This window comes from Aegilops tauschii, chromosome 7, assembly GCF_002575655.3.
Source record: "Aegilops tauschii subsp. strangulata cultivar AL8/78 chromosome 7, Aet v6.0, whole genome shotgun sequence".
Taxonomy (NCBI): Eukaryota; Viridiplantae; Streptophyta; class Magnoliopsida; order Poales; family Poaceae; genus Aegilops; species Aegilops tauschii.
In genome coordinates, this window is record NC_053041.3 from 610769768 (window position 1) to 610792315 (window position 22548).

At 43.7% G+C, this 22548-nt stretch overlaps 1 protein-coding gene across 1 annotated transcript in view; it reads right to left on the reverse strand.

The window, feature by feature from the left end:
• The window catches only part of LOC109737773 (uncharacterized), a 60682-nt gene extending 45095 nt beyond the window's left edge, over nucleotides 1-15587 (reverse strand). The window contains exons 1-4 of the mRNA XM_045231593.1: nucleotides 15366-15587; nucleotides 15090-15286; nucleotides 14771-14823; nucleotides 14021-14230 (exon numbers count right to left, since the gene is read on the reverse strand). Coding sequence (XP_045087528.1) covers nucleotides 14021-14230; nucleotides 14771-14823; nucleotides 15090-15286; nucleotides 15366-15587 — 682 coding nt within the window. The remainder of the gene's footprint in view (nucleotides 1-14020; nucleotides 14231-14770; nucleotides 14824-15089; nucleotides 15287-15365) is intronic.
• Between the last annotated feature and the right edge of the window lie 6961 nt (nucleotides 15588-22548).

Consider the following 22548-nt stretch of genomic DNA (forward strand, 5'->3'; position numbering starts at 1 on the left):
CTTTCTTTTCCATAAGATATTTAAAAACAACATGATCCATGTGAATAGTTATTTTAGAATCAACAATATAAGGTCTGAACTTATCACAAGCAAATACAACTGCTAAGAATTCTTTTTCAGCAGTAGCATAATTTCTCTGAGCACTGTCTAGAGTTTTACTAGCATATTGAATAACATTTAATTTCTTATCAACTCTTTGCCCTAGAACATCACCTACATCATAATCACTAGCATCACACATGATTTCAAAAGGTAAATTCCAATCAGGTGGCTGAACAATAGGTGCAGAGATCAATGCTTTCTTAAGTATTTCAAATGCTTCTACACAATCATCATCAAAGACAAATGGTATATCTTTTTGTAATAGATTAGTCAGAGGCCGAGAAATTTTTGAGAATTCCTTAATGAACCTCCTATAAAATCCTGCGTGACCAAGGAAACTTCTTATACCTTTGATGTCCTTGGGACATGGCATCTTCTCAATAGCATCAACTTTAGCTTTATCAACTTCAATACCTCTTTCAGAAACTTTATGCCCCAAGACAATACCTTCATTGACCATAAAGTGGCACTTTTCCCAATTCAAAACAAGATTAGTTTCTTCACATCTCTGCAAAACTCGATCAAGGTTGCTTAAGCAATCATCAAAAGAGGATCCATAGACGGAGAAGTCGTCCATGAAAACCTCACATATCTTTTCACAAAAGTCAGAGAATATAGCCATCATGCATCTTTGAAAGGTAGCAGGTGCATTACATAAACCAAAAGGCATACGTCTATAAGCAAAAGTACCGGAAGGGCAAGTAAAAGTGGTCTTTGATTGATCATCCGCTGACACAGGTATTTGAGAGAAACCAGAATAACCATCTAGAAAGCAAAAATGTGTATGTTTGGATAATCTTTCTAGCATTTGATCGATAAAAGGTAAGGGGTAATGATCCTTTTTAGTAGCTTTATTTAGTTTGCCGAAATCAATTACCATCCTATAACTTGTAATAATTCTTTGCGGAATCAATTCATCTTTATCTTTAGGAACGACAGTAATACCTCCCTTCTTAGGGACACAATGGACAGGACTTACCCACTGACTATCAAGAATGGGATAAATTATACCTGCCTCAAGGAGCTTTAGTATTTCCTTTCTTACCACTTCTTTCATCTTAGGGTTCAATCATTGTTGGTGATCACGAACTGGTTTGGCATCTTTCTCCAAATTTATTTTGTGTTGACATAGAGTGGGACTAATGCCCTTAAGATCATCAAGAGTATATCCAATAGCAGCGCGATGCTTCTTTAGAGTTTTCAATAATCTCTCTTCTTCATGCTCTGAAAGGTTAGCACTAATAATAACAAGATATATCTTCTTTTCATCAAGATAAGCATATTTAAGAGTATCAGGCAATGGTTTGAGCTCAAACACGGGATCACCCTTGGGTGGAGGAGGATCCCCTAGGATTTCAACAGGCAAATTGTGTTTCAGGATGGGTTCCTGTTTAAAGAATACTTCATCTATTTCCCTTCTTTCATTCATAAACATATCATTTTCATGGTCTAGCAAATATTGTTCTAAAGGATCACTAGGAGGCATGGCAATAGAAGCAAGACCAATAATTTCATCTTTACTAGGCAATTCCTCTTCACGGTGTTGTCTACGAAATTTAGAGAAATTAAACTCATGAGACATATCACCTAAACCAATAGTAACGACATCCTTTTCGCAGTCTATCTTAGCATTAACAGTGTTCAAGAAGGGTCTACCAAATATAATGGGGCAAAAGCTATCTTGTGGGGAACCAAGAACAAGAAAATCAGCAGGATACTTAGTTTTCCCACACAAGACTTCAACATCTCTAACAATTCCAATTGGTGATATAGTATCTCTATTAACAAGTTTAATTGTGACATCAATATCTTCTATCTCAGCAGGTGCAATATCATGCATAATTTCTTTGTATAAGTCATGAGGTATAGCACTAGCACTGGCACCCATATCACATAAGCCATGATAACAATGATCTCCTATTTTAACAGAAATAACAGGCATGCCTACCACGAGTCTATGTTTATCTTTAGCACAAGGTTTAGCAATTCTAGCAGTCTCATCACAGAAATGAATAACATGCCCATCAATATTATCAGACAAGAGATCTTTAACAATAGCAATATTAGGTTCAACTTTAACTTGCTCAGGAGGTGTATAAGTTCTAATATTGCTTTTACGAACTACAGTTAAAGCTTTAGCATGATCCTTTATCCTAACAGGAAAAGGTGGTTTCTCAACATAAGCAGTAGGAACAATAGGATCATTATAAGTGATAGTCTTTTCTTCAACTTTAATAGGTGAAGCTACTTTTACTTCTATGGCAGGATGATATTTAAACCACTTCTCCTTGGGGAGATCAATATAAGTAGCAAAAGCTTCACAGAAAGAAGCTACTATCTCAGAGTCAAGTCCATATTTAGTGCTAAATTTACGGAAAACATCGGTATCCACAAAAGATTTAACACAATCAAACTTAGGTGTCATACCTGATTCCTTACCTTCGTCGAGGTCCCAATATTCAGAGTTGCGTTTAATTCTTTCCAATAAATCCCATTTGAATTCAATAGTCTTCATCATAAAAGAGCCAGCACAAGAATTATCGAGCATGGTGCGATTGTTATCAGAAAGCCGAGCATAAATTTTTTGAATAATTATTTCTCTTGGGAGCTCATGATTGGGGCATGAATATAACATTGATTTAATCCTCCCCCAAGCTTGAGCGATGCTTTCTCCTTCGCGAGGCCAAAAATTATATATATAATTGCGATCACGATGAACAAGATGCATAGGATAAAACTTCTGATGAAATTCCAATTTCAATCGTTTGTAGTTCCATGATCCCATATCATCACATAGCCTATACCATGTCAATGCATCTCCCTTCAAAGATAAAGGGAAGAACTTCTTCTTAATAAGATCATCGGGCACACCTGCAAGCTTAAATAATCCACAAACTTCATCCACATATATTAGGTGCTCATCAGAATGCATTGTTCCATATCATGCAAAAGGATTAGCTAGCAGTTTTTCTATCATACCCGAAGGAATCTCAAAGTAGACATTTTCATTTTTAGTAGGTTCATTAGGTTGAGGAGCAACTCTTTGCTCTACTGGTCGGGTTGAAGATACCCCGAACAAGCCCCTCAGAGGACTACTTTCCATAGTAACAAGTGACAGTAAATTTCAGCACACTATATAAATTTTTCCTTACCAAATTCCACCTACCAAAGGCGCTTCACTCCCCAGCAACGGCGCTAGAAAAGAGTCTTGATGACCCACAAGTATAGGGGATCTATCGTAGTCCTTTCGATATGTAAGAGTGTCGAACCCAACGAGGAGCAGAAGGAAATGATAAGCGGTTTTCAGCAAGGTATTTTCTGCAAGCACTGAAATTATAGGTATCAAATAGTTTTGTGATAAGATAATTGGTAACGAGCAACAAGTAAATAAAGTAAATAAAGTGCAGCAAGGTGTCCCAATCCTTTTTGTAGCAAAGGACAAGCCTAGACAAACTCTTATATAGAGAAAAGCGCTCCCGAGGACACATGGGAATTATCGTCAAGCTAGTTTTCATCACGTTCATATGATTCGTGTTCGGTACTTTGATAATTTGATATGTGGGCGGACCGGTGCTTGGGTGCTGTCCTTACTTGGACAAGCATCCCACTTATGATTAACCCCTATTGCAAGCATCCGCAACTACAAAAGAAGTATTAAGGTAAACCTAACCATAGCATGAAACATGTGGATCCAAATCAGCCCCTTATGAAGCAACGCATAAACTAGGGTTTAAGCTTCTGTCACTCTAGCAACCCATCATCTACTTATTACTTCCCAATGCCTTCCTCTAGGCCCAAATAATGGTGAAGTGTCATGTAGTCGATGTTCACATAACACCACTAGAGGAGAGACAACATACATCTCATCAAAATATCGAACGAATACCAAATTCACATGACTACTAATAGCGAGACTTCTCCCATGTCCTCAGTAACAAACGTAACTACTCACAAAGCATATTCATGTTCATAATCAGAGGAGTATTAATATGCATATAGGATCTGAACATATGATCTTCCACCAAATAAACCAACTAGCATCAACTACAAGGAGTAATCAACACTACTAGCAACCTACAGGTACCAATCCCAGACTTTGAGACAAGAATTGGATACAAGAGATGAACTAGGGTTTGAGAGGAGATGGTGCTGGTGAAGATGTTGATGGAGATTTCCCTCTCCCGATGAGAGGAGCGTTGGTGATGACGACGGCGATGATTTCCCCCTCCCGGAGGGAAGTGTCCCCAGCAGAACAGCTCTGCCGGAGCCCTAGATTGGTTCCGCCAAGGTTCCGCCTCGTGGCGGCGGAGTCTCGTCCCGAAAGCTTTCTTATGATTTTTCTTCGGACGAAAGACTTCATATAGCAGAAGATGGCCACCGGAGGGCCAACAGGGGGCCCACGAGGCAGGGGGGCGCGCCCAGGGGGGGTAGGGCGCGCCCCCACCCTCGTGGACAGGTGGAGCCCTCCCTGACGTAGATTCTTCTTCCAGTATATTTTATTATTTCCAAAAATTACTTTCGTGGAGTTTCATGACTTTTGGAGTTGTGCAGAATAGGTCTCTAATATTTGCTCCTTTTCCAGCCCAGAATTCCAGCTGCCGGCATTCTCCCTCCATATGTAAACCTTGTAAAATAAGAGAGAATAGGCATAAGTATTGTGACATAATGTGTAATAATAGCCCATAATGCAATAAATATCGATATAAAAGCATGATGCAAAATGGACGTATCATCGCCCCCTGTTCCAAGCCGGGACCCCGAACTCGGGGCCTTTATAAGCCGCCCCCACCGGCCCGTTCCCACCACCAGTCGCCGCCGCCGCCTCAAGCTCTGCAGCCGCGCCGCCCCGCGTAGCCGCGCCGTCGCCGCTCCCCTCGCCGCATCACCGAGCGCCGCTCGCCGTCGCCTCGCCTCGCCGGAAAACCACCGCCGCCGTCGACGCCCCGAACCGGTAATAGACCGCCCCCGGTTCACCGGTTTGGTTTTCGTTTTTTCTAAAAAAAACCTGGATCCGTTTTTCTTCAGAAAACCTAAATCTGGTTTTTTAGTTTAGTTATATAGTGAACGTTCACCGGGTTGGTTCTAGTAACGAACAAATTCGTTCTTTATGTTTCTGTAGCGAGCGTTCGCTTGATAGAATTCTTTTCTTTTTCTTTTTAATTTCTGCCAGGGTCCTATCCGTAGTGTTATTTTTACAGATTAGCCCATGATCTTCAATTGATCACTACTTTCACTCGTTTATCCAAATCCAACGAAACCAACGCCCACTTCTATTCTTTCAAAGACCGCACTAGTCTAGGCTTAATCCCGCTCATAATAAGACCATTAGCTCGTTTGACTTGACCATTTGTTTGTGGATGATAGACGGAGGCGTAATCAAGCTTAATGCCCAGGTTAGCACACCAGGCTTTCACCTCATCGGCTGTAAAACTGGAGCCGTTATCGGTGATGATGCTGTGTGGGACGCCATAACGGTGCACAACACCGGATATGAATTCTATCACTGGTCCGGCTTCGGCCGTTTTAACTGGCTTGGCCTCTATCCACTTGGTGAATTTATCTACCATGACCAGCAGATTGATGGCATTGAGGATTCCTTTGTCTGTGCAATGTTTGCAGAATACTGAGATCGCGTCTTCGTCGCGACAATCTTTAATCTTGTCTTTGACAAGGAGGAATCTGGCCCAAAAGTGATGGACTGTTTCCTGAGACTGCTGTCGTATGTACATGAGATCATGTATATCTGGGTGGGTGGGTGGCTTTAAATCCGATCCCTAACCCAATTTGGGATCCTGAATTTGAGAAACTTCCGAGCTTAATAGTTCGGGCTCCGGAATATCAACTGATTTTTCAGGCCCACCGTCCGATTCTAGGTTCGGAGGACAGGGCGTGTCGTTCCGCAGACAGGTATCCGGCTCTTCGAGCTTGGAAATCCGAACATAGTTCATCCTCAATATAGAGGAAGAGTTGTTGTTTTGCTCCTCTACTACCGCTATCTGATGGGTGATCGGCGAAGATTTGATTTCTCTCTGATCGGGTTTAAGCCCAATCCGATCGTAGTCTGTTGCGACCCCAAAGGCAGCGATGCGATCCAGGAGTTCGTTTAAAGACGACAACTCAGTAGGATCCATCCATTTGGAGTATTCGGAGTCAACACGAAGGCGATTTTCGATGACCCGAGGAGTCATCATCGGCTTAACGGCCGGACGGGCAGTCATGGTAAAGCCGCCCAGCCGGAGGGTTTGGCCTGAGGCCTGGGCTTCTCCGGAGGTAATACTATCCTTGACAACAAGGCGAGCCATCAATCCTGTCTTCGACGTCACAGCGGAACTCTCAATGAAAGCACCAATGTCGGTGTCAAAACTGGCGGCTCTCGGGTAGGGGGTCCCGAACTGTGCGTCTAAGGTCGATGGTAACAGGAGACGGGGGACACGATATTTACCTAGGTTTTGGCCCTCTCTATGGAGGTAATACCCTACTTCCTGCTTGATTGATCTTGATGAATATGAGTATTACAAGAGTTGATCTACCACGAGATCGTAATGGCTAAACCCCTAGAAGTCTAGCCTGTATGATTATGATTATGATTGCCTCTACGGACTAAACCCTCCGGTTTATATAGACACCGGAGGGGACTAGGGTTGTACAAAGCCGGTTACAGAGAAAGGAATCTTCATATCCGAACGCCAAGCTTGCCATCCACGCCAAGGAGAGTCCCATCCGGACACGGGAGAGAGTCTTCTGTCTTGTATCTTCACGACCCATCAGTCCAGCCCATGTCACATAGGCCGGACGCCCGAGGACCCCTTAATCCAGGACTCCCTCAATGTGCATTACCGAGAGGGCCCAGAGATACGTCTCCGACAATCGGAGTGACAAATCCTAATCTCGATCTATGCCAACTCAACAAACACCATCGGAGACACCTGTAGAGCATCTTTATAATCACCCAGTTACGTTGTGATGTTTGATAGCACACAAAGTGTTCCTCTGGTATTCGGGAGTTGCATAATCTCATAGTCATAGGAACATGTATAAGTCATGAAGAAAGCAATAGCAACATACTAAACGATCAAGTGCTAAGCTAACGGAATGGGTCAAGTCAATCACATCATTCTCTAATGATGTGATCCTGTTAATCAAATGACAACTCATGTCTATGGCTAGGAAACTTAACCATCTTTGATCCAACGAGCTAGTCAAGTAGAGGTATACTAGTGACACTCTGTTTGTCTATGTATTCACACATGTACTAAGTTTCCGGTTAGTACAATTCTAGCATGAATAATAAACATTTATCATGAAAAAAGGAAATAAATAATAACATTATTATTGCCTCTAGGGCATATTTCCTTCAATCTCCCACTTGCACTAGAGTCAATAATCTAGTTCACATCGCCATGTGATTTAACACCAATAGTTCACATCACCATGTGATTAACACCCATAGTTCAGATCGTCATGTGACCAACACCCAAAGGGTTTACTAGAGTCAATAATCTAGTTCACATCGCTATGTGATTTAACACCCAAAGAGTACTTAAGGTGTGATCATGTTTTGCTTGTGAGAGAAGTTTAGTCAACGGGTCTGCCACATTCAGATCCGTATGTATTTTGCAAATTTCTATGTCTAGAATGCTCTACACGGTGCTACTCTAGCTAAATGCTCCCACTTTCAATATGTATCCAGATTGAGACTTAGAGTCATCCGGATCAGTGTTAAAGCTTGCATCGACGTAACCCTTTACGACGAAATTTTTGTCACCTCCATAACCGAGAAACATATCCTTATTCCACCAAGGATAATTTTTGCCGCTGTCCAGTGATCTACTCCTAGCTCACTATTGTACTCCCTTGCAAAACTCAGTGCAGGGTATACAATAGGTATGTTACACAGCATGGCATACTTTATAGAACCTATGACTCAGGCATTGGGAATGACTTTTCATTCTCTTTCTATTTTCTGCCGTGGTCGGATTTTGAGTCTTTACTCAACTTAACACCTTGCAACATAGGCAAGAACTCCTTCTTTGACTGTTCCATTTTGAACTACTTCAAAATCTTGTCAAGGTAAGTACTCATTGAAAAAACTTATCAAGCGTCTTGATCTATCTCTATAGATCTTGATGCTCAATATGTAAGAAGCTTCACCAAGGTCTTTCTTTGAAAAAACCCTTTCAAACACTCCTTTGTGCTTTCCAGAAAAATTCTACATCATTTTCGATCAACAATATGTCATTCACTTATTCTTATCAAAAAGGCTGTAGTGCTCCCACTCACTTTCTTGTAAATACAGGCTTCTCCAAAAGTCTGTATAAAACCATATGCTTTGATCATACTATCAAAGCGTATATTCCAACTCCGAGATGCTTGCACCAGTCCATAAATGGATCGCTAGAGCTTGCACGCTTTGTTAGCACCGTTAGGATTGACAAAACCTTCTAGTTGCATCATCTACAACTCTTCTTTAATAAATCCATTAAGGAGTGCAGTTTTGTTATCCATTTGCCGGATTTCATAAAATGCAGCAATTGCTAACATGATTCAGACAGACTTAAGCATCGCTACGAGTGAGAAAATCTCATCGTAGTCAACACCTTGAACTTGTCGAGAACCTTTCGCGACAAGTTGAGCTTTGTAGACAGTAACACTACCATCAGCGTCCGTCTTCCTCTTGAAGATCCATTTTTTATCAATGGCTCACCGATCATCGGGCAAGTCAATCAAACTCCACACTTTGTTCTCATACAAGGATCCCATCTCAGATTTCATGGCTTCAAGCCATTTCGTGGAATCTGGGCTCATCATCGCTTCCTCATAGTTCGTAGGTTCATCATGGTCAAGTAACATGACTTCCAGAACAGGATTACCGTACCACTCTGGTGCGGACCTTACTCTGGTTGACCTACGAGGTTCAGTAGTAACTTGATCTGAAGTTACATGATCATCATCATTAGCTTCCTCACTAATTGGTGTAGGAGTCACAGGAACTGATTTCTGTGATGAACTACTTTCCAATAAGGGAGCAGGTACAGTTACGTCATCAAGTTCTACTTTCCTCCCACTCACTTCTTTCGAGAGAAACTCCTTCTCTAGAAAGGATCCATTCTTAGCAACGAATGTCTTGCCTTCGGATCTATGATAGAAGGTGTACCCAACAGTCTACTTTGGGTATCCTATGAAGAGACATTTCTCTGATTTGGGTTCGAGGTTATCAGGTTGAAGCTTTTTCACGTAAGCATCGCAGCCCCAAACTTTAAGAAATGACAACTTGGGTTTCTTGCCAAACCATAGTTCATAAGGTGTCACCTCAACGGATTTAGATGGTGCCCTATTTAACGTGAATGCGGCTGTCTCTAATGCATAACCCCAAAACGTTAGTGGTAAATCGGTAAGAGACATCATAGATCGCACCATATCTAATAAAGTACGTTTATGACGTTCAGACACACCATTACGCTTTGGTGTTCCAGGTGGCCTGAGTTGCGAAACTATTCCACATTGTTTCAAATGAAGACCAAACTTGTAACTCAAATATTCGTCTCCGCGATCAGATTGTAGAAACTTTATTTTCTTGTTACGATGATTTTCCACTTCACTCTGAAATTCTTTGAACATTTCAAATGTTTCAGACTTATGTTTCATCAAGTAGATATACCCATATCTGCTCAAATCATCTGTGAAGGTCAGAAAATAATGATACCCGCCGCGAGCCTCAACACTCATCGGACCGCATACATCAGTATGTATTATTTCCAATAAGTCAGTTGCTTGCTCCATTGTTCCGGAGAATAGGAGTCTTAGTCATCTTACCCATGAGGCATGGTTCGCAAGCATCAAGTGATTCATAATCAAGTGATTCCAATAGCCTATCAGCATGGAGTTTCTTCATGCGCTTTACACCAATATGACCTAAACGGCAGTGCCACAAATATGTTGCACTATCATTATCAACTTTGCATTTTTTGGCATCAATATTATGAATATGTGTTTCACTAAGATCGAGACTCAATAAACCATTCACCTTGGGTGTATGACCACAAAAGGTTTTATTCATGTAAATAGAACAACAATTATTCTTCGACTTAAATGAATAACCATATTGCAATAAACATGATCAAATCATATTCATGCTCAACGCAAACACCAAATAACATTTATTTTAGGTTCAACACTAATCCCGAAGGTAAAGGGAGTGTGCGATGGTGATCTTATCAACCATGGAATCATTTCCAACACACATCATCACCTTGCCCTTAACTAGTCTCTGTTTATTTTGCCACTCCCGTTTCGAGTTACTACTCTCAACAACTAAACTAGTATCAAATATCGATGGGTTGCTATAAACACTAGTGAAGTACACATCAATAACATGTATATCAAATATACCTTTGTTCACTTTGCCATCCTTCTTATCCGCCAAGTATCTAGGGCAGTTCCACTTCCAGTGACCATTTCCTTTGCAGTAGAAGCACTCAGTTTCAGACTTGGGTCTAGCTTTGGGCTTCTTCATGGGAGTGGCAAATTGCTTGCCATTCTTCTTGAAGTTCCCTTTCTTTCCCTTGCCCTTTTACTTGAAACTAGTGGTCTGGTCAACCATCAACATTTGATGCTTTTCTTGATTTCTACCTTTGTCGATTCATCATCACGAAGAGCTCGGGAATCATTTTCGTCATCCCTTGCATATTATAGTTCATCACGAAGTTCCAGTAACTTGGTGATAGTGACTAGAGAAATCTGTCAATCACTATTTTATCTGGAAGATTAACTCCCACTTGATTCAAGCGATTGTAGTACCCAGACAATCTGAGCACATGCTCACTGGTTGAGCTATTCTCCTCCATCTTATAGGCAAAGTACTGTCAGAGGTCTCATACCTCTCGACACGGGCATGAGTATGAAATATCAATTTCAACTCCTGGAACATCTTATATGCTTCGTGGCGTTCAAAATATTTTTGAAGTCCCGGTTCTAAGCCGTAAAACATGGTGCACTAAACTATCAAGTAGTCATCATACCGAATTTTTTCAAACGTTCATAACGTCTGCATCTGCTCCTGCAATAGGCCCGTCACCGAGCGGTGCATTAAGGACATAATTCTTCTGTGCAGCATTGAGGATAATCCTCAGATCACGAAGTTAGTCCGCATCATTGCTACTAACATTTTTCAACTTATATTTCTCTAGGAACATATCAAAAAATAAACGGGGAGCTACATCGCGAGCTATTGATCTACAACATAGTTATGCAAATACTATCAGGACTAAGTTCATGATAATTTAAAATTCAATTAATCATATTACTTAAGAACTCCCACTTAGATAGACATCCCTCTAATCATCTAAGTGATCATGTGATCCAAATAAACTAAACCATGTCCGATCATCATGTGGGATGGAGTAGTTCTAAATGGTGAACATCACTATGTTGATCATATCTACTATATGATTCACTCTCGACATTTCGGTCTCAGTGTTCCGAGGCCATATCTGCATATGCTAGGCTCGTCAAGTTTAACCCGAGTATTCTGCGTGTGCACAACTGGCTTGCACCCGTTGTATGTGAATGTAGAGCTTATCACACCCGATCATCACGTGGTGTCTCGGCACAACGAACTGTAGCGACCCGACCTCAGATGGTCAAGTCTCTGTGCTTCAGTGTCATCCCTGGATCGGTAATGCTGACACACACAGTACTCGAATGGATTTATAACAGAGTAGCAATCACACACTTATTACATCGAATGTCTCAAAAGAGAACTTATTACAATAAATATGGCTTAAGGCCATCTAAAACGATAACAGCGGAAGGCTTGGAAGATAAGTGAGTCCATCAACTCCAACGGCATAGCTGAGTGCATGACAAACGACCTAGCGCACCTTACTCCTCGTCTGATAAGTCTGCAAAATAATACGTTGCAGCCCGAAAACGGGTCAGCACATGGAATATGCTGACAATATAACATAGTAGAGCAATGAACAGATAAATTCTATCACTAGATGCATATATGGCTGGTGGAGGCTCTATGGTTATATGGTTTTTTCGAAAAGCCAATTTTCCCCTAGAACAAAGGAATATATTTTATTTAACTATCATGATGGTTGAAACATCATTGAGAAGGTTCCTCCAACTCAATCCCAATTAAGGTAATCATTAACAACCCAACAAATTAATTTAGAGTGATGAGATCAAATCAATAATTCAAGTACTAGATACTCAAGATGTCCATAACCGGGGACACGGCTAACCATGATTAGTTTATACACTCTGCAGAGGTTTGCGCACTTTTCCCCACAAGACTCGATCTCCTCCGTTTGATTTCTTGCACTACATGGTGTTTGAGAAACGGATGAGCGAGACACAGTCTTTCAAAAGCATTAACTCTTTACTCTAGGTGGACAGTTACACCTACTTTCCCTCTACATCTGCTAGCCCACCACTGAAAGAGGTCACACAACATATTCAACTATGCCAGAGCCCATAATGGCTTGTGGCTGCACACGGAAGTTTCTATCATGAATAATCTTATGATCCCTTTGAGCGTGGGTGGCGGACTGTAGGATGATCACACGGGTACTCCGGGATATCCTAGGACAACACTGGATTCTCCACGTGCCCACAAGCAATCCACCCAGATGTGTATTAAAGTTTCCACCTTAAGTTGAACCATTAATTAACAATCTCACATCTGCCATGGATACACTCAAACCCAATCCACGTCTACGAGCATAGCATGTCAATAAGCATAACGTAGAAGTAACTCCCAAGGGTTTGATAATAAAACAGGTAATAGGTTCTACCTCATCATCTACTTCCCAATACCCACAAGTTAATCACATCCTAATCATCCAATGTTGGAGGATTGTAACTAATGCATAAAAACTGGGTATGAAAAGAGTATGATCAATGTGTTACTTGCCTCGTACTGTTGATGAAGATGATTCGCACTCTTAACTCCTGATAGTTCTACTCGTCAAACTCCAGTCAATCTACTGGGTGAAGCTGAAAGCTAGCGTTCTTAAGGGAATATTCGGTCGGCGAACTAAAGACATTTTACACTCATTACACTATGAATCCCCGGATGTCACGTTTACTGCGATTTTTCAATCACAATTCGGGCCTGCACACTAACGGATGCTCACCCAGGGAAAGGAACCCTTAACGGAACTATTCTACCTGGAAGATGTTTCTTACAATCACAATGTAATATAACATAGCTAGCCAGATACAACTTGTCTCTTCAAGCAACTATGACCCCTACGCCTGGTTTCCATGCATACCCCGGTCTATATTGCCGCTCTGGTATTCGGAAACACTCCGCACCTTCGGGTCCAGAGGTAGAAGCGAAAAGGTCTGCCATGACAATCGTTTCATAATCTGGCTAGGGACAATAATGTCAATTGAAGTACATAGTCACTTGGACTCAAAAACTTCTTCCTCTATGCCGTCTAACAGGCTGTCTAGCTTACAATCCTGTCGGGAATATTTGGCGGCTACCTTTACTTTGTCATATACTAAACTAACTGGAATTTCTTTTCCATGTGACCCCTTAGGTCCGACCCGGGCCATATGATTCGGATCAAACTTGGTATACCGTGTCTTCACCATGGCCCAGGCTATCTCGCGCACCTTCTCAGCAGGCTGATATCATCCATAATCGAATACGCCACCGAGCACCCTTGAACAGATTCACAAGCTCCTCCATACTTCCTGGAAGAGAAGCGGATGGCCATAAGGCCTTAGCAACACTCCGCATTGCTTACCGAGCTCGCTCGTGCACTTGGGATAGCCCTTATAGCAAATCGCCTTGAGATCCGGACATTTCCTCTTTGGGATGGCCAGTCAGCATACCTGCAGACATAAATCTGTTAGTTCCTCTCCTCGCCGAATTATACGGAGGCAAGTTCGAAAAGCATACTGAATATGCCGCCTCGTAGCCACTTATTCTCCTTCACTGAGTCGGCCAGCTGGGCTCGCACATATTTTAGTTCTTCGCCCAGCAGGGTATTGGAATCCTGCAGCTTATTTTTATCTTCCCTAACCCGTGTCAGCACACGTTCGCCTGCGGCCAGTTGCCTTTTGGCCTCTTGCGCGACTTTCAGTGCCTCCTTCAGTTGATCTGACGATCCTGCCATGGGAATACAAAAAATATTAACATTGCCGGTATATGATTATATTTTCTCGATGGAGGGGAACATTACCAGGTGATGCCTTCTTGGATTTCTCCAGTTCGGCGGTAGCAGCAGCTAGCTGGGTCCGACACTTTTCCAGCTCTTGAGACAACAGGTTGTTCTTCTTTGTGAGCACCTGGTTATACAATGATCCTTAAATCAGATGTATCAACTGCTTCAAGTATCAGGGGCTACTGGTATATAATTATCAAATCTATACAAATGTGTACTTACCCGTATATCTTTCAAGTGCTGGTCTGTGGCTCTGGTAAGCCTGTCTCGAGCAGCTCGGATGTATGCATCAGCCGAGCTGAAGGCGTTGAATGCCTCTTTTGTAAAGCCTGGGTCGCAAAGAGCGGCCCGTCGGTGCCGATGATTCATGGCGCTTTCCACTTCAGAGTTTGTGACAGATACATCATCCGAATCCTCTGCCGAAGGACAATCTGGCCTCACTCTCGTATCAGACCTCGCCTTTAAGGCAGGGTCTGGAACCTGACTTGTGGAGGCGCGGTCGGCGGGATGCCCAGACATAGTCCGGCGAATTCTTTTCCTGATAAGACATAGCGGACAATGTCACAGTTTGATATGACCACCAGGGAGTATGTTTTAAAAGCCATACCTCTTTGATGAAGGCTCTGCCGTGTTGTCATTTTCCTTTCTCTTGGAAGATTTGCTTGGCATGGGCGCCGCTCTCTTAGGATATGCCTCCGGTGCAGCATGGGGCGTCGGGCGCCTCCCCTTTGGAACATAAAATAGTGCGGTGGGTGAGGCGTAATGAGGAAGCTCTTTCGAAGAAGGTGTCTCCTGATTACTTACATGCGAGGCAGGAAGGAGCCGGGATAGTCAGCTATGATGGCCACTTCTGTGCCGTCATAGCTCGCCTGGTAGAATACTCCATCCTCAAGCTCTACAAATATGTCCGGATCTTCTTCGAATCCGGGGTTGAGGTCCCGGTTATGATCCTCTGGCTGTGCAGCGGGGCTATGGATCCCCACAGTAACCTTCCTCCATTCCTGTTCAGGCGGATGGGTTAATATCGATTAAGCATAACCCAGGGAGAGGATTGAGTAAAATGATGGGATTAAAACTCACCCAGCTAGGAGGGCTATACATGGAAAATCCATCCCGGCGTTTCAGACGGGTAAACTCCTCTTTCTCCCCTTTGTACAGTTTGGCCAATATTTTGGCTAGAGCGGCAGGGGTCTCCGGACCCTTCCGACCGCAGCGTGAGGCATCATCTTCCCCATTGTAGTGCCACATGGGGAGCCCTCGGAATTGGAGCGGCCGGACCCCCCGCACTATGGAAGTCGCCATTACCTCAATTATTGATAATCCGGACTGGGCCAGCTGTGGTGTTTCTTCAACGGAGCATTTGAAAATTCGGGAAGACCCATTCAAACTGGGCCGGGGAGAGCAACGTCCTCAATATAGAACCATTCCGAGGGCCACTCTTCGGGCGCCTTCTTTGGCGTGCCGGACATGTATCCGGTCCCGGCTATGCGCCATACTTCGGCGCCGCCCACCTCGAATATCGATCCCTCTTGGTTGCGAGGGACGAGGCAGAATAGCTTCCTCCACAAATCAAAGTGGGCTTCACAGCCCAGGAAAAGATCGCAAAGGGCAACAAAACCCGCGATGTGCAGGATAGAGGCCGGCGTGAGGTTGTGCAGTTGGAGGCCATAATATTCCAGGAGTCCTCGGAGGAAAGGGTGGATTGGAAACCCGACGCCCCTCAACAAGTAGGATACGAAGCACACCCGTTCCCCCCTGGTTGGATTGGAGAAATTTGTTGCCAGAACTTCACCTTTGAAGGAGATCAATCCTGCTCGAACAGGGACCAGATCCGCGGGGGGAAGGAATCCCTATGTTTGGAGCTTAACCAACTGCTCATGGGATACAGAACATCTCTCCCAATCGCCCTTTTCGGAGCCATGAGGGCGGGAGGAGGAACTGGGGACGCTAGCCATGTTGAATGGTTTTCCCTGGCACGACTGTAAGTATTTTCCGCTGGGTGTGGAATGGATCTGAGATCCAATCCCTTGAAATAGAAGCCTTTCTTACATGGCCAGGGGGTTATGTGTAAAAAATACCCTAACGTCTCATATTCGCTCGACGCGTGGAAGCAGAAAGTGTGGAGGCACAGAAGCCGATGGGTGCGACATTAAATGGAAGGCCGAATACAGCTCTTTAAGTCAGGTACTTTGAAGTGATCGAAGGAGGAACCCGCCTTGCAATGCCGAAGACAATCTGCGCGCCGGACACCTCGTCATTGAAGCCTGGTTCAGGGGTTACTGAGGGAGTCCTGGATTAAGGGGTCCTCGAGCGTCCGGCCTATGTGACATGGGCCGGACTGATGGGCTGTGAAGATACAAGACAGAAGACTCTCTCCCGTGTCCGGATGGGACTCTCCTTGGCGTGGATGGCAAGCTTGGCATTCGGATATGAAGATTCCTTTCTCTGTAACCGACTTTGTACAACCCTAGTCCCCTCTGGTGTCTATATAAACTGGAGGGTTTAGTCCGTAGAGGCAATCATAATCATACAGGCTAGACTTCTAGGGTTTTAGCCATTACGATCTCGTGGTAGATCAACTCTTGTAATACTCATATTCATCAAGATCAATCAAGCAGGAAGTAGGGCATTACCTCCATAGAGAGGGCCCGAACCTGGGTAAATATCGTGTCTCCCGTCTCCTGTTACCATCGACCTTAGACGCACAGTTCGGGACCCCCTACCCGAGATCCGCCGGTTTGGACACCGACACACATCACTATAAGCCTTGCAAGCAATGTGACTAATGAGTTAGTTGCGGGATGATGCATTACAGAATGAGTAAAGAGACTTGCCGGTAACGAGATTGAACTAGGTATGGAGATACCAACAATCGAATCTCGGGCAAGTAACATACCGATGACAAAGGGAACAACGTATGTTGTTATGCGGTTTGACCGATAAAGATCTTCGTAGAATATGTAGGAACCAATATGAGCATCCAGGTTCTGCTATTGGTTATTGACCGGAGACGAGTCTCGGTCATGTCTACATAGTTCTCGAACCCGTAGGGTCCGCACGCTTAACGTTCGGTGACGATCGATATTATGAGTTTATGTGTTTTGATGTACCGAAGGTTGTTCGGAATCCCGGATTTGATCACCGACATGACGAGGAGTCTCAGAATGGTCGAGACATAAAGATCGATATATTTGAATGCTCTGTTTGGACATTGAAATGGTTCCGGATGAGTTCGGGCATTTACCGGAGTACCGGGGGTTACCGGAAGCCCCCCCCCCCCCCCCCCCCGGGGAGCATATGGGCCTTAATGGGTCTTAGTGGGAGAGAGAGAAGGCAACCTAGGAGGGGGCGCGCCCCCCAAGCCCAATCCGAATTGGGTGAGGGAGTCGAGCCCCCTTTCCTTTCTCCTTTCCCCTCTTCCTTCTATTCCTAGTGGGACTAGGAAAGGGGGAGTCCTACTCCTACTAGGAGGAGGACTCCTCCCCACTTGGCGCGCCTAGAGAGGCCGGCCGGCCTTCCCCCTCCCTCCTTTATATACGTGGGGAGGGGCACCCTAGGACACACAAGTTGATCATTGTCATAGCCGTGTGTGGTGCCCCACTCCACCATAATCCACCTTGGTCATATCGTCGTAGTGCTTAGGCGAAGCGCTGCGCCGGTAACTTCATCATCACCGTCATCACGCTGTCGTGCTGACGGAGCTCTCCCTCGACACTCAGCTGGATCAAGAGTTCGTGGGACGTCACCGAGCTGTACGTGTGCAGATCGCGGAGGTGCTGTACTTTCGGTACTAGGATCGGTCGGATCGTGAAGACGTACGACTACACTCTCCCGCTCGTTGCTATGCATCACATAGATCTTGCGTGATCATAGGAATTTTTTTGAAATTACTGCGTTCCCCAACAGGTTCCCCCTCCACAGTTTACGCCTCCGGTCATAGCGTCGTAGTGCTTAGGCGAAGCCCTGCGCGGATCACATCACCAACACCGTCGCCACACCGTCGTGCTGACGGAACTCTCCCTCGACCCGCTACTGGATCAAGAGTTCGAGGGACGTCATCGAGCTGAACGTGTGCTGAACACGGAGGTGCCGTAAGTTCGGTACTTGGATCGGTTGGATCGTGTAGACGTTTGACTATATCAACCGCGTTAACATAACGCTTCCGCTTTCGGTCTACGAGGGTATGTGGACACACTCTCCCCCTCTCGTTTCTATGCATCTCCTAGATAGATCTTGCGTGATCGTAGGAATTTTTTTGAAATTGCATGCTACGTTCCCCAACAGGCCGCATGTGGCGGAGGACGGCGGTTAGGCCAGTGGTAGGTGCGGCGGTTCAACGAAGAAGAAGAAGAGGGGATGAGGTAGGAGGTTGAAGAAAAAAATCTAACCATTCATTTCACATCCGACGGCTAAAAAATAGATCAACTGGCCCAAATTAACTTTTCAATCAACTTACCTCCAGCTAGTCCCAAACTTTTTTGAATACAGTTCTGCTCAATCTTATTAAGCCATGTACAAGAATCAATATTCCATTTGTTTCACATGTAGTATATTAAATAATTGCATATCATCGAAAAAATGATTGCATATCATCCATGGGTTTCTTAAGCCATATACTAAGGATCAGCCCCAAGCCAGATACATACTCAACCTACATGACATAATTCGCTTCATGATGTTCACTGATCGACAAAAATGTTGACATAATCAGCGGTTCCAGAAGCCATACTTCGGCCTCGCATTAAAACAAGAGAGTTTCTAGCTATTTGAAGAGCATCAGAGTTCGCTTCATGACGTTCATGTCGAGACGATACATCACCCACAGTGATTTGTACTTCTAATTCACCATTGAATTCCTGCCTCAACTTCCTTCTTCAATGATGTGAACCACACTTGCACAAACACATGCAATGATAACCGCTCGTATGCTCTGGTCTTGCCGCAGGAACAAAGCTTCATGACATGCCATGACTCAACACATGCATGCCGAATCTAATATCCCATCCAAAACTTGTACTGAGGCCCCCATGAACACGTCATCTTCTTTTCTGGATATAATAGTCGCTGCTCTTCTGCTCTTCGTAAAAAAATGCTCCATGACAGTTCCCCTTCACCGCACCTAGTGGCAGCGGAATCCACTTGCTTCTCTATTCATGAACCCCTCAAATGGTTTTCAGTATCTCTCCCCCTTCTAGTGCCACAAGCTCATCCAAAACACATGTAACAAAATTCTCGTGCAAAGGACTTTGGTAGATGTTTTCGTGAGTCAAGTCACGTCTCGCCCTCCGTAATGTCCACAGAGTAACCATAGTAACATCTCTAATTAAAGGGGAGTTTGTACATCATTCGGGGCTTAGGTCTCATCCCTCCACCAAAAAACCATGTCCTTGCATTAACTCAATCAAATCATACGAAAACCTCAGCTAAATCAAACTTTCCTTGCCTTCCCCTACCCACAATCAAGTCAAATCAATCTTACCAAAAATTTGAATATGTGTGTGTAAGATATATGTCAGACACAACCAATGTTGAACAACTGAAAATATGTGTGCCCCCATTGCAACGCATGAGCAATTAGCTAGTACTCTTTATGATTGAGTTCCTCTTCCATACCAAACAATCACTTTTTTTGCATTAGGCTCTCCACAATTCTTAATTCTCTCATACATGTCCTCGTCTACCAGCACCCGCACGCATTGTGCAATCTGGCACTCCAAAATGAATGTCTCCACAAACCATCTCTCCTCATCGGTTGTACATTTTTATTTTGTAGCCATATTTCTATGTTTTCCTGGCCAGCCTCCATTCAAAAATTATAATTTCCACCGGTATTTTATACTTCCAAAGTCTCATCCATCCCTTATGTTCCTTCTTCATGTTAGACATACCAGGGCTTCCTTCAAGCCACCTAAACACCAGAGAAACCAAACTTAACAATCAATGCCCAAAAAACTAGCAAAAAAAAGCACAAGCCACATGAAACAAACACCTCTTGGATCCTTTTTGCCATGGGAGCCCATTCGTGCCTCCAACACCTCTTGGATCACTGTCTTGATAAACATAATTCCTTCTACACGATTTTTTCATCCAAGCCTTTTATGTAATATCGTCCACAAGTTAATATAATTGCTCAACAAGAAGATGACGGAAGCATGATCATCAAGAAATTTGTGAACAAAGGAATTATTTTGTGTCCTCCAAATGAACCACTAAACGACAATTGCCAACTATGGAGCAAGCTTCATGATTCTATTGCAAAAGAGGAAAATCATTTGCCAGACATATCCTCAACATGGGATGGTGCCCTCCAGAAGCTCACAAATCACCACTATGTGATGAATTTTGCTAAAGAACACTAAAACGGAAGATGGTCCACCATCTCTTTCACAGAGCATGGCAATTCTCATCCTCTCTCCATTCCCTTCTCACTAGATTACCTTGTGTTAAGATGTTGTTTCTCAACGCCAACCAAAGAAAAATCCTGATTTTCAAAGGGATCTTTAGCTAAATATGTTTGTAGTGGGCCACTATCCAAGTTGTGAGTTGAATATAAAGTGATCTCGCATAGAACTTGCCATTGTTTAATTTCCAATCAGACTATCTTCTTCATCATTAGTTTGCAAAGATTGAACCGTTTCTTCAAGTTGTTGCCACTGTAACGCCACTTCCTCCAGAAGTGTTCTTCTACAAGGCAACCTATCTGATCATCATCCATGATATTCTTTATTGTCTACTTCTTTGAAAAGGTGACGCTATAAATCCTAGAGAATTGGGAGCTAGAGCTCCCCCCCCCCTCCCACATCCTTCCAATCAGCTTCACAATACATTTTTCCAGGATCCCCTGCCAAATAAAGCTCTGCCATAAGTGAGAAACACCAGAACCATTTTCTCACTGGGCCAATACATGCCTCCCGAAGATATTTCTAGTAAAGTATCATTTGCCAATTTGTTGATGGTACTTCACAACTTCCACAACCAATGGTAGGAAGAATCTAATTCATTGTGGTCAAGTCTAACATTCACATTGCTCCACAATATTTTGTCAAGTAGATAGAAGGCCTTTGAAAATTGTCAGAAATTGGACAATGTTTCTCTAGTTTATAAGGGCATCCACGAAAGGCAAATATACAACAATGGCTCATAGATACTTGTATGCATGTTCACTAATCATTGTCAAGAAATGTGTGATGTGGCTATGCAGTGCATATGCCATGATGATCTCCCATGCATGATGCTTCCTTAGAGCATATCCAATGGCTAGCCTAAAATTTGGCTACCTCAAAACAAATTTAGGAGAGAATAGAGAAGATTTAGGTAGCCATTCTTTTTGTTTTCACAGCAAGCCTAAAACTGGATATTTAAATTTTTGAAACCAAATGAAACATGAAGATCCGATAGTGGGGACGCCAGGAGGTGGATCCAATGGCCGCCGAAGCGCCGAAGTTGATTTTAGCCGGCGGAGGTCGTCGGGGCCGAGATGCTTGCCGAAGGCAACGACGCCCGAGCACTCGAACTTGGTCTGGCTCGACATGGCTTGCGGCACGTCGCCCGACTCCTATTCAAGTACGACAGACGGTGGCAGGGCTCATCTTCGGCAGCGGCAGGGTGGAAGGAGGCTAGAATCGACGAGACCAGGCAGCACCGTTGTGAGCTTGACAACAGTTGTGGGGGCAGGTATCTTGAAACAAATGGATGGCTGCATGCATGTGGGCCCCCGGACGTGCGCGCCCTGAGTTTGTCGAACTAACCCAATTAGACAAGATAGTATCAAACCAAATGAGAACCAATAATGAGATAATCACACAATGGGCAGCCATATAGAAACATGGGTTCATCGTGCACCTGCCTTAATTTGATGTTCAACTGCAAAATCAATCTTCACACATGAATTTTCTGATCTGTGGATTATACCATCCTCTGAAATATTGTACCAAAGATGATTTTTTTTGCGGGTGACATATGGATATTTATGTAGTGAAAACCAACACCTCTCAAGGCTCCGGTGCAAGATTTCTATATACGTGCATATTACGTAGAAATAATAAGGTCCAAGTTTAACTTTGTGGTTTCTTTATTACTTCTAACGCCCAAATTTGATGTACTTTTTTTTCTTTTGAATTGTTTGGAGTGCTTACCACATGTGTCACTAGACATGCGTCGAAACGTACACGAAAAGGTTGCCAGTACAAGCGTACGTTGAGCAGCAACAAGCAGGCATCGTCACGTGAAAAGAGCAGCAGTCAGCCAAGAAGTCCGTGTCTCC